The 12,574-nt window shown below is 40.1% G+C and overlaps 1 protein-coding gene across 5 annotated transcripts in view; it reads left to right on the forward strand.

Moving 5' to 3' along the window:
• The window catches only part of trdn (triadin), a 258,959-nt gene that overhangs the window by 178,845 nt on the left and 67,540 nt on the right, over positions 1-12,574 (forward strand). For all 5 annotated transcript variants that reach the window (XM_042333199.1, XM_042333200.1, XM_042333201.1 and 2 more), the window contains exons 23-28: positions 1,876-1,911; positions 3,034-3,060; positions 4,897-4,932; positions 6,286-6,333; positions 7,641-7,667; positions 9,393-9,443. In XM_042333199.1, the coding sequence (XP_042189133.1) occupies positions 1,876-1,911; positions 3,034-3,060; positions 4,897-4,932; positions 6,286-6,333; positions 7,641-7,667; positions 9,393-9,443 (225 nt within the window). The remainder of the gene's footprint in view (positions 1-1,875; positions 1,912-3,033; positions 3,061-4,896; positions 4,933-6,285; positions 6,334-7,640; positions 7,668-9,392; positions 9,444-12,574) is intronic.

Below are 12,574 nucleotides of genomic sequence, written 5' to 3' on the forward strand. Positions count from 1 at the left end.
GTATTGACAAGATAGTAAGAACATAAGAACATAAGAATTAGGAGCAGGTGTAGGCCATTCGGCCCCTCGAGCCTGCCCCGCCATTCGATAAGATCATGGCTGATCTTCAGACCTAACTCTAATTACCTGCCCTATCCCCATATCCCCTAATCCCTCTATTTTTAAAAAATCTATCAATCTCAACCTTGAAGATGTTCAAGGACTGAGCATCTACAGCCTTCTGGGGTAGTGAAATCCATAAATTCACTACCCTCTGAGTGAAGAAATGTTTCCTCAACTCTGTTCCCTGCTCCAAAGCTTATTAAGACATACAACAATAACAACAACAACAAGATTCCATTTATAGAGCGTCTTTCACGTCGGGAGGAAGTTCCAAGGTGCTGTACAGTTGGGTCAGGACGCAAGCAGGGGGGAAATGGTCAGGGTGAAGGGAGGGAAGGGAGGGAGCGAGGAGGGGGTAGAGAGTCGAGAGGGGAGCTGAAGGCACGGTCAAAGAGAAAGGTCTTGAGACCGGCCTTGAAGGAGGAAAGGGAGGAGGCGGCGAAGGCACTGGGGGATGGAGTTCCAGAGCCTAGGGGCTGAGAGGCTGAAGGCCCGGCCACCGATGGTAGGGCGGTTGGGGCGGGGGATGTGGAGCAGACCGGAGCCAGAGGAACGGAGGGTACGGGCAGGTAGGTAGGGGATAGTAGGTCGGAGAGGTAGGAGGGAGCAAGGCCGTGAATGGCCTTGTAGGTGAGGATGAGGATCTTGAAATCGATCCTCTGGGGGATGGGGAGCCAGTGGAGGTGAGCGAGGGTGGGAGTGATGTGGTCGCGAAGCCTGGTGCGGGACAGTACACGAGCTGCAAAGTTCTGAATGACCTGCAGCTTGTGGAGGGAGGTGCCGGGAAGGCCGGCGAGGAGAGAGTTCCCATAGTCCAGCCTTGAGGTGATAAAGGCGTGGACCAGAGTTTCAGCAGCGTGAGGGGTGAGGTAGTGCCGTAGTCTGGCGACATTCCGGAGGTGATGGAAGGCGGTGCCAGTTGTGGCGCGGATATGAGGGAGAAAGGACAGCTCAGGGTCGAACAGAACACCGAGGTTCCTGACTGGCTTTGAGAGGTGGAGAGTGCAGCCTTGGATGCTGATGCTGTCAGCGCCTGAGGTGCAGAGGCGCTGACGTGAGCCAATCCTGAGGGTCTCAGTTTTACGCACGTTCAGCTGAAGAAAGTTGAGAGTTATATAGGGTACAGCCTGAAGACATCACCAAAAGATGGGAAAAAAAGGAGCTTAGAGATTACAAGAATAAAAAATGGCACGTGAGACAAAATATAACAGAAAATAATATTCATGGAGAGAAATAAAGCAAGTGAGTAAGAAGTAAGGAACAAAAAGTTAATAAAGTGAGAAATGGTTGCAACAAATGGATCCACAAACTTCGGATTGTGCCAATGGTTTTTACTACGCATGTTTCAGCTTGGCTCAGTTGCTAGTACTCTCATCTCTAAGTCAGAAGGTTATGGGTTCAAGTCCCACATCAGGACTTTGAACTCATGTGGTCTAAGATGACACTCCAAAGCAGTGCTATGGTTGTGCTGCATTGTTGTTGGTACTGTCTTTTGGATAACACGTTAAAACAAGCGTTAAAACAAATCATGTATCCCGATATCCTGGCCAATAATAGTCCAACTAAAATTGGTCATTCACTCCATGGCTGTTTGTGGGACATTGATGTGTGAAAAATTAGCTGCCATATTCGCCCACAAAATATAGTTACTGCACTTTTCAGCATATCCTCTAAAGTACTTCGGGCCATTCTATTGATGTGATCGATGCTATACCAAATGTAATCCAGACCTCTGAAACAGTTATAACTCTGTTTCTTTTTAATTTTGTATAGTTTGGGCAGATAAACCTGCAAACGAGAAGGCCTTAGGTGAGTTCTTCAAAAACAGATGCCCAGATGTGTATGTGTAACTGGCAATGAGAATCTCCTGAACCACACCTGAAGAAACCGGGGGAAATCGACAGTATATCCTAGTAATTGTCACTCCTAGGAGTTCTCCATTCCTTTTCTGCTTATGATCACAGAGCTCAATGTTCGAATGTAACTAAGATAGAATACTGCCTTAAAGCAGCATCCCGTGGAGTAACACGAAAATACTGCCTCCAGGATTTAAAAAATGTTATGCTGACTTTTGATGTAAAAAATTTAGTATCCAATGCGTGGATGGGGGTGCGAGTGTTTAGTTCCATGGTCACGCTTTAGGAATGAATAGATATATGATAATTACAGCGTATAATAATAGATTCCAAATCTTTTTATGAAATGTTGCAAGATTCACCCTACTGAATAAACAAGAACATCTTTCCAAAACCACAATAATTGGCCGCCATAAAACTCTTGTGACATTAGCATTATCTGCTCCCCTCAATATTGTTTCTGCCTTCCAGCTGTGCAAAAGATTAATTGGTCATTCACTTCATGGCTGTATGTAGGCCATCGCTGCCCCAAATGGCTGCCTCATTTGCCTTCTAAAAATAATCACCTGCACTTGACAGTGATACTTGTGAAGCCATTAAGAAGTTGTGATATGATAAAATTATTTCCTAATACGCTCCTGCCTGCATTTCCAAAGACTATCACACATTTGGAGTCTCCAGTACTGAATTACTGGAACGAAAGTACTTTTCAGTGGTTGTATAGACTGAATCAATAACTTGAGAAGATTAGTTTAGTGGAGGGTAAACTATATCATGACATTGTAACTTTACAACCCTCTTGCGCTCTATGCGCTTTTGAAGTCATTCAGTGTGGGGCTCGCAGTACACCAACTGTTTACCATTGTTTCTCTGTATCACAGCTATTAAACGGAGAGAACAGCTACGAGAAAAGGACATCTAGCTCAGTGAGCCATTCAAATGCAATAGATTCCTGTTATGTGCATCTGAATTTCTTAATTCAGTTATGGTTCAAATGATTTCATTCCTATCAGTGAAAAGATTTTATCTGCAGCATTATCCCTCATACACTATTTGTAAATCGTTTTATTTTTAGCCAAACATGAAAAATCTCAAAAAGCAGGTATGTTTCATCAGGAACTTTTATTTTGTTTTAACCACAAGACAAAAGTAGATTCAAGCTGTGTGTGTGTATTTGAGTGTGTGTGAGCTCTTCCCTCCTGATAGGAGATGTTTTACAAATGACCTGCTTGCTCTCTGTTTATTGCAGCTTTGCTGAGCTTGGTGTTTCAAAGTTGCATGCTTTGGAGTTTATATACTTTTAGTGAATAGAAAGTAGGGGACAAGGATTAAATGACCTCTCCAGTAATTTGACAAAAGCCCCTGTTAACATTCTACTGGTCTGACACTTAATTAAAGCAAGAGTTTTCTTGCACAGAGGCCTGCATTGTGAAGCAGTCCAAGGACTGCCACCACAGGAATATGTTACAGTGAAACAGCACCAAATGTTCCAGCCGTATTAAACAAAAATCTTGCTCAGAAAACTTCATGTTTAAAATCCAACATATTGCCTAGTGACCAGAACCTGATTATTGTTACTCAAATTATTTATGTAATATTAGTAAATCCTCAAAAACGAAATACACACGTGAAATGTAAATTAATTTAATGCGTTAACCACTTTAGTTACAACCCCATTTGTACATGACAAAATATTTCAGCAGCAAGAAATGTCTTCTATCAGATACTTAAATGAGGAAAGGAATATAACTTGATTTGGTCGTATAATTTAATGAGCGGCTATTATGAAAATAGAACATTGTAACCGACAATGAACATAGGTTCCTAATTATTTTACAGACTGCTATTCACCTCTGTCAAAGGGTACATAAAAAGGAAATGACAGCATGCGGCAATGCATTAATAAGCTGTCCATCCCTGGTCTCCAGGTTGTAAAAACTCACTAATTGAGATAGATGTGTATGTATATATCAAAGTCAAATACATTGCTGCCTTGTCGTGCCAAGTAACTAGGTTAACCATGTCATGTCCCTCCTGAAAATATCTAGTGTCTGTCCAATGGGAGAATAGGTCAAATGCAATGACCTGCATTAAAGAGCAAAATGAGAAGTACTGTATGTTGTACAGTATTTCACTGAAATACTCTACATTATTTTATTCAAATAAATATTTATTGGTCATGTATTGCTGTCAAGTGAGATTTTAGGAAAGATGAATTCAGAAAATAGGATTTTGATTCAGGTTTGGCTGATAAGCCTTCTTTCATTGTGCCAGCAATGAATTGTGTCATCGCTATTCAATGGCATAAAAGGTTTTTGGACATTGAGGACAATAGAAAGGAACAATGCTGCTGTCACTCGCCATACGGTTAATGAATCTGCAAATTAATGTACAATATGATATGTACTGTAGATGCATGTAAAGAATTACAGTGATGCACATTAGCTTGCTCATCCTGTTTATCTACATTGCACTGAATTTCAACATACAATTTCCTCATCATAGTTGAACCAAAGCTTCTTTAAGTAACATTGGGCTTAAAAAGATTTTCAAACTACTCTAACAACTGGTAGTATTAAATCAAATGTAAGAGCTATTTGGCTTTTATAAGCTTACAACTAAAAATTAGTTTTGTGCTTATGAAAATTTTTTGCCCACCATGGCTGTGGATTGAAATGCCTTCTGCATTCTCTGTTAAGGTAGCTTTTCTTTATTAACTTGACAATATGTAACCTTTGAATATTTAACATTCGGTTTTAGTACATTTTGAATGAGCTGCTTACTGGTCATCATACTTTCTGCAGACTTGCTGGTGAAGGCACATAAGATTCAAAAAACAAACTTTGGTTCATTAATAATATTCATTGGTGAATTTTGCTTTTGTTGCCACACATTCCACACTGATACATGTTAAAATATTTCCTCATAACTGTTGCAGAACCAAAACCCATGGAGCAGAAGAGGACAAAGAAAGGTAATTATTTTCAGATTTTAACAAACAATTTCCAGAGGATTTATTTTAGCCCAGTTGTTTTCTGTTATGCCCAGGCAAGATTTTATAAGACATGTTATAGGACATTGTAAGATTTTATAAGATTTTGTACAAGACACTGGTTGGTTAGGCCGCAGCTGGACTATTATGACGTTTTGGGCCCCGCATTATGGAAAGGATATTAGAGTTCTGTAAAAGGTACAGTGTAAGTCCACGAGGATGATTTTGCTGATGAAAGGATATAGCTTTGATGAGAAGTTAAAGCGGTTTCTGATGGAGCTGAAAAGGTTGAGGGATGATATGATAGTAATAATATAATAATAATAATCCTTGCATTTGATATAGCACTTTTCACTTCCTCGAGACGTCTCAAAGCACTTCACAGAATATACTGTAAAGTGAATTGACTGCTTATTTTTGGGCATAACGCAGCAGCCAATTGCACACAGCAGTGTCCCACAAACAGTCGTGGATTGAAGTGACCAATTTATTATTGTTTTTTTCTTGAGGGATTATTATCAGGTATGTGGAATAAGGAAAGTTGCCCAAGGTTTCATCCTGCCGGGAATCAAAACCAGGTCCCTCGCATGCTACAGAGCTACAGGACTCATAATAGAGGTTTTTGAGATAATGAAAAGGTTTAAGAGAATTGTTTGTGAAAATCTGTGACATTCAATAAACCTTGCAATTGTTTTTGTGACTTTCACGTCGGGAGGTTTCAAAACACTTCACAGGATTTTACTGTAAAGTGCAGTGATTGTATTTTGGAGGTGAACGGTAGCTCAGAAATTGAAACAATGGAAAAATTGACCCTTTGTACAGTCTATATTTTCCCTGGGCTTGCAGTGAAATTACAATTTCCTATACTTCCATATCTGAAACTATCACTTTTTAGTCACTCTGAGACACTACCCCACGTGAAGGGTGCTGCATAAATGCAAGTTGTTATTTTTTTATTCAAATGGGGTGTAAGCCAAGGATTAATACTGGAAGAATGGTTAGAATAAACTTTTTGTATGGAGAGCGTTATTACAAAACAGAATGCTTTGCCACAAGTGGCAATTGAAGTTGAAGCTCATAAGATTTAAAAAGGAATTGGATACATATTTGAGGATGAACAATGTAAGAGATTATGGAGAAAGAGGAAGGATGTGGAATCCAATGAAGAAGCTAGCACCAATATAAATGACATAGGTTGAATTGCCCACTTTCTACTATAATTGTTATAATTCTAGGGAACGTTATCATCCTTGGTGTATACATAATTTGATGCTTTCAAATCTAGTCCCACATATAAACCAGTAACCGATGCCAAGCCTTTCCCATTGTTTGCAGAACCTCAAGAGAAGAGAGAAGAAAAGGTACATCCAGCAAAAGAGCTAGGTTGGTAAACCTTTATAAAAGCTATTCTAATGTGATCACAGTCATGTGCTACATACACATTTTTGCAAATAAAATGACTTTTTACAAATCGGTGATTTCTTGATAGATCAATGGGTTAATCATGCCTGAAATTGTTACTGTTATCATATAGAATTACAAACTACAATAACGTTTATTTCAAATATTTTCTGATACTGCATGAAACTGATACTCGGGGATAGAAACAGAACTCCCTTTTTACATGAAAATAAAACAATTGGATTGATTTTTATTGAAACTGCAATTTTATTGGTCTTGTTTCCTCTTATGATTGGAACCTTATTGTTGATATCATTTAATGGAAAATATGTTGTATTTCTGCTGTGAACAAAATGTCTCTTTTTCCCTGACTAGGTATTTGTGGACTGGGTGATGAATTGATGACATAAAAGGAGAGTTGTTGTTTTGTGATATATGGTGATATATTCTCAAATTGTCAGTCTTGTGTTGCCTCTATTGACTTAAAATGGGTGCAGAATAGATCCTTCATACCACCCCAGAATTAGCATCAAGCTGTCTCCGTTCAGATAACATGCAGATGCAAAGTAAAACACCCTCTGATTAAAGCAACGTCAGAAGAGACACCATAAGAGAATGCTTTAATTCAATAAGAGGAAGCTTTTATTCCATCAGTCCAAGTTAAATCAAACCCACCTTCCAGCAAGTGAAAGTGCAGTGTGTTAATCCACTAAGGTATATTTTTGCTCCTCATAGCTATGACACAAACTATTGTATCAACCGACACAAGTGGGGAAAATGGAGACCTGCTTAAAGCCTGTCGCCAATGTTTCATTTGTAATGGTATCAGATGAAGAATTTGGAGCAAGCCACTACAGCAGCTCTAGTTGTAATGTGAAACTATTGATTGAAACTAGGTCAAAAGATGTTGAAAGCTTAAAAGCTGTTCCAATGCTTCATTTCTATTGGCATCAGTTGAAGAATGCCCAAAAATCACACACAGTCACATACAGATGCAGATGCAAAGTAAAATACCATCTGATTAACTTTATAGTACATCCTGTGAAGCGCTTTAGAACAGCCTCTTGAAATGAAAGGTGCTATACCAAATATAAGGATTATTATTGTAGGAATCTGGACAAGTGCAACGAGTGCTGCTGTAGTGATGAGAAAATAAGATCAGTTTAATGTCGAAATCATTGACGATGATTTAGCCTCAATTGTAATGATTTATGGAAAAGTATGAGTGAAAAATGAAAATTACAACTGTGCAAATCTAATTCTCTAACTCAACTTTTTGATCTTTTCAGTCAAACCATCCAAAGAGAAAGAAGCAAGTGAGTAAACAATCAAATTTATCAGCAATTGATATAAAAAAGCACCCTTGAATGCAGGTTCATTTCTGTCAACTTAATCCATTTGGTTGGGATTACTGTTAATTGTTAATCACTGTCTCCATATGGTTAATTTCAGATGTATTTTGCTGCAATAAATGTAGATAATGACATGATTATACACATCCATGAAGTAATATATCATTTATGCTCACATCCTATGATGTCTTCATACTTACTGTCATTCTTTCTGATGAAGGAGGATGTTGGCAAGAGCAATGTCAACCAGTTAGGATGGGTTATAGACTCAACTCCAGATTCATTGATTTCAAAAATTGGCCCATTGGGTCTATTCAAAGACCAATATGTTCTTCATTACTAGCCATTTATGTTCTTGTTGTCTTCTAATATACAAAAACAGACAACATTCATTCAGAGGGGTAAATTGATCTCTGTTTGTGTTTGCATTACTTGTTGCTAGAAGAGTATAATTGATGCACTGCATATTGTTCACATGCCTGGCCATTTTGCAGTTATCACTGATGCTGTCATGTCTGCTAGAGCTGAAACTGAGTGACTACCAGAGCAGAACAGCAGTCAAAGACTTGCATTACCTAAGTATAGTTCTATGTCTGTGTAGTTTATCAGATGATTGACAACACAGGCCAACAGAACACTTTCCAGTACATTTACCCACCAAGGTCTTTTAAAATACTGGAGATAACTTTGTGCTAAAAACATACATTTTCACCCATAAAATATACAGTCAATTTTACTTTACAGTATATTCTGTGAAGCGCTTTGAAATATCTCGAAAATGTGACAAGGCGCTATATCAAATACAAGGATTATTATTATTTCTGTTGCATGCTTATAGTACAGGTTAGAAGCTACAGTTATTCACAGATGTGTTTTGGTACCCTTAGTAGACTCATAAACTATCTATGACCATAAAAACTAACAATTCACTCCAAAAAACTTTTTAATTTTTTGAAATGAAAACCATCAGGAAAAATAATTATTTGCAGGTCAATGTGGAGTCAAGCTATTCATATTCTTAACTGAAGTCCAATTCCGATGCTAGTTTGCTCTGCACACCTACTGAATTGCAAATGGCTTAGCAACTTGTGCTTTGTTTATCAAGCCTGACCCAACTGTATATTAAAGTTATTAGTTTGAAAAACAAAAGATTATTGATAATAACAATAATAATTATCATCCCTGCGCCTGGTATATGTTCTTTCATATTAGGCGGACATCTCAACAACAACAAAATTACATTTGTATAATGCCTTTCAGGACGTCCTTTGTAGGACAACCCAAGGCGCTGGACAGTTAGTGTTTCGGACCCGAGCTGGGGGTTGGGATGGGGAGGGTGAAGGGCAGTGGGGGAAGCAGGGAGATTGAAAGCACGGTTGAAGAGGAAGGTCGTGATTTGGGTCTTGAAGATGACAAGGGAGGGGCTGAGGTGGAGGGACAGCAAGATGGAGTTCCAGAGGTTGGGGGCAGAGTGGCAGAAGGGCCGCCCGCCAATGGTGGGGTGGGCGAGTCGGGCTACGTGAAGCAGGCCAGAGCCCACTGAGCGGAGCGAGCGGGCAGGCTACAAAGTTCTACACAGGATTTACTATGGAGTTTAATAATGACTGTAGCCAAACATTTCTCAGACTATTATGTATACTGTATATTGAAATGTATCTGACTAATTGTACCACAAATTTTATTTGGCAGAGATTGAGAAAGAAGTGAAGAGAACAGCTTCAGCCACCCCAGATAAACAAGGTAATGCAGTGTAAATGCCTGTGAATACAAATCTCCTCCTACTAATAATAGTAATCATTGCACTTGATGTAGCACTTTTTATATTGCGAGGGTGTTTCAAAGCAACAACAACAACAACTTGGATTTATATAGCGCCCTCCATGCCGGAAGGCATCTCAGAGCGCTTCACAATAACGGATCCCAGGGCCGAGCCAGGGGGAGGGGGAGGAAGGTGACCAAAGACTCGGTCGAAAAGAAAGGTCTTCAGCAGAGACCTGAAAATAGGAAGAGAGGAGACGAGGCGAAGGGAATGAGGAAGGGAGTTCAAGAGGTTCGGGGCACAGTGGCTGAAGGCACGGCTGCCGAGGGTGGAGAGGAGGACTCGGGGGACAAGGAGGAGGCCAGACCCGGAGGAACGAAGGCAAAGGGCACTTTTTTGAGGAGAGAGGAGATCAGAGAGGTAGGGGGTGTGGAGGAGTGGAGGGATTTGAAGACAAGGGTGAGGATCTTGAAGTCTATCCTCTCTGGGACAGGCAGCCAGTGCAGTCTGGCAAGGACTGGGGTGATCGGGGAGCGGAGTTTGGTGCGGGTGAGAATGCGGGCAGCAGAGTTTTGAATAATCTGGATTTTATGGATGGTAGTGGAGGGGAGACCGGCGAGGAGGGCATTAGAGTAGTCCAGCCGAGAGGTGACAAAGGCATGTGCCAGGGTTTCAGTGGATTTAGGAGAGAGGTATTGGAGGAGACGGGCGATGTGTCGGAGGCGGAAGAAAGCGGTAGTGGTGAGGCACCGGATGTGGGGGAGGAAGGATAATTGGGGGTTGAACCTGACGCCTAGGTTGCGTACGGATTTGGAGAGTTTTAGGGGGAGGTCGGGTAGGTGGAGGAGGTGAGAGCCATGAGATTTGAGACGTTGATGAGAGCCAAAGAGTATGGCTTCCGTCTTGTCAACATTCAGCTGAAGGAATTTTGTGCTCATCCAGCTCCTGAGGTCTGACACGCAGGCTGACAGAATATCAGGGGACTGGGGGTCGCAAAGAGAGGTGGAAAAATAGAGTTGGGTATCGTCCGCATTCATGTGGAAATGTACCCCATGTCTGCGGATGATATCCCCAAGAGGGAGCATGTAGATCAGAAAGAGGAGGGGGCCAAGGATGGATCCTTAGGGTACCCCGTAGGTAACTGGGTGAGAGCTGGACGAGAAGCATATTTGTTTTCGGTTATCTCCTATCGTTCGTGAGTTACTTTCAGTTTTGCATTTTCTGCTGCAGTTACACCTGTTGGCCTCATTACCAGCAAAAATACTGAGATGCTATTCTTGACTTGGACACTCAATTGTCCTTTCTGTGGTAATTCCGTGCAGTCATGTAGCTCAGTGGTTAGAGCACTTGCTTTGCAAGCGAGAGATCTGCATTCGATTCCTGGCAGGGCAAAACCTTGGGCAAGTTTCCTTACTCCACACACCTGATAATAATCCCTCAAGAAAAAATCAATAATAAATTGGTCATTTCAATCCACTACTGTTTGTGGGACACTGCTGTGCGCAATTGGCTGCCGCGTTTCGCCCACAAATATACAGTCAATTCACTTCACAGTATATTCTGTGAAGCGCTTTGAGACATCTAGAAGATGTGAAAAGCGCTATATCAAATACAAGGATTATTATTATTATTATTTTGTACATTCAAGACATCTCAGCAGATCAGATGTGATGTATTTTTGTAATTATATCAATAATAATAATCCTTGTATTTGATATAGTACCATAGCATGTTTTCAAGATGCCTCAAAGCGCTTCACAGAAGCCTGGGGTTGATCTTCGCCTCCAGGATTATCCTGGAGTAGCAGGACCACTTGGCTGAGGCTAGAGTGGAGCGGTAGATTTTGAGGCGGTCCAGCCAGATTTGTCGGTAGTTTGTGTAAAGTATTTCATATCACTCAAGACCCCTTACATTCGTTGATAGCCAATATCATAACATTTGGGACCCTCCACCATCAGGTTTATGGTTTCTCTAAGTCTTTTAATTTAGTTCTTTAACAATCAACATGGTTTAAATAAGGATGGCAAACAATTAGTGACAGTGAAAGTCATTGACAAGATATTGATATGATGTCACTCGTGCTTAACTTCGAAGTGTTAAGTAGCTTGGAGCATCTCTCTGCCTTGCTCTGCTTCATTGGGCTTGTAATGTTATCTGGTGATGACTGACACAATCTGCTTCTTAAAATGACAGATCTTTCATTTGGAAGATCTTTTTTATGTTAACGTTCCCAAATTCACTGACTGTTTATTTCTCCATTCAATTATTTTCCAACCAAGCAAAAGTGCAGTAGCTCTTCAAAGGAACAAATAGACCGTTTGCAGTTTCCCTGATGTGTAATTGATTTTTCAGCCTCTGATTTATGGCTTCATCAAGGGAGCTTGTTAGTGGACTATTTAGAATTTCTATTTAGAATCTTACTTTGATATAATCACTTAGGATTTGTGTGGGTCAGAGATTCTTGTACGTTGTTGGGACAATCAGGTTGTGAATTATGTTATGTTGTCTTTTTTTTTCTTGACAACTGGTAAGTTCCTGTAGCAGTAAAGAAAACATTTCCAGTCCAGTTTACGTGTGATACTTTGAAAGGAAATGTTGGTTGACAAACCTGCTGCCATTTGACTTTAAACCACAGAAAATCAAACAGTAAATTAATCAAAAGGAACAACTTTCATTTGTAAAGAGGCTCCCTGAGAATTATTTCCCCTTATTTATAACTAAAATGCTAGTTTTATTGGTTAATTCTGAATTCTGTCTTATGAATATCAAATTGTGCAAATCCAAAAAGTGTTGGTAAGTGAAATGGTGGTCTTTTTGGAGGCTTTGTAACCTTCAGATTCGCAATTTACCCTTCTTAAGCTTGCCTCAAAATCCAATATTTGTAAACCAGATGTCACAATTATTAATAATAATAACAATCCTTACACTTGGTAAGCACCATTCACATTGGGAGGATGTCCCAAAGTGCTTCACAGGATATACTATAAAATGAAGTGACTGCGTTTTGTGGGCAAATGCAGCAGCCCAATTTCCCACAATGTTCCACAAACAGCCACAAAGTGGATGACTAATTTTATTTGAACATCGGGAAAAACTCCCTTTTCTTTTTGAT

Source organism: Callorhinchus milii, unplaced genomic scaffold (genome assembly GCF_018977255.1).
Source record: "Callorhinchus milii isolate IMCB2004 unplaced genomic scaffold, IMCB_Cmil_1.0 Scaffold3, whole genome shotgun sequence".
Classification (NCBI taxonomy): Eukaryota; Metazoa; Chordata; class Chondrichthyes; order Chimaeriformes; family Callorhinchidae; genus Callorhinchus; species Callorhinchus milii.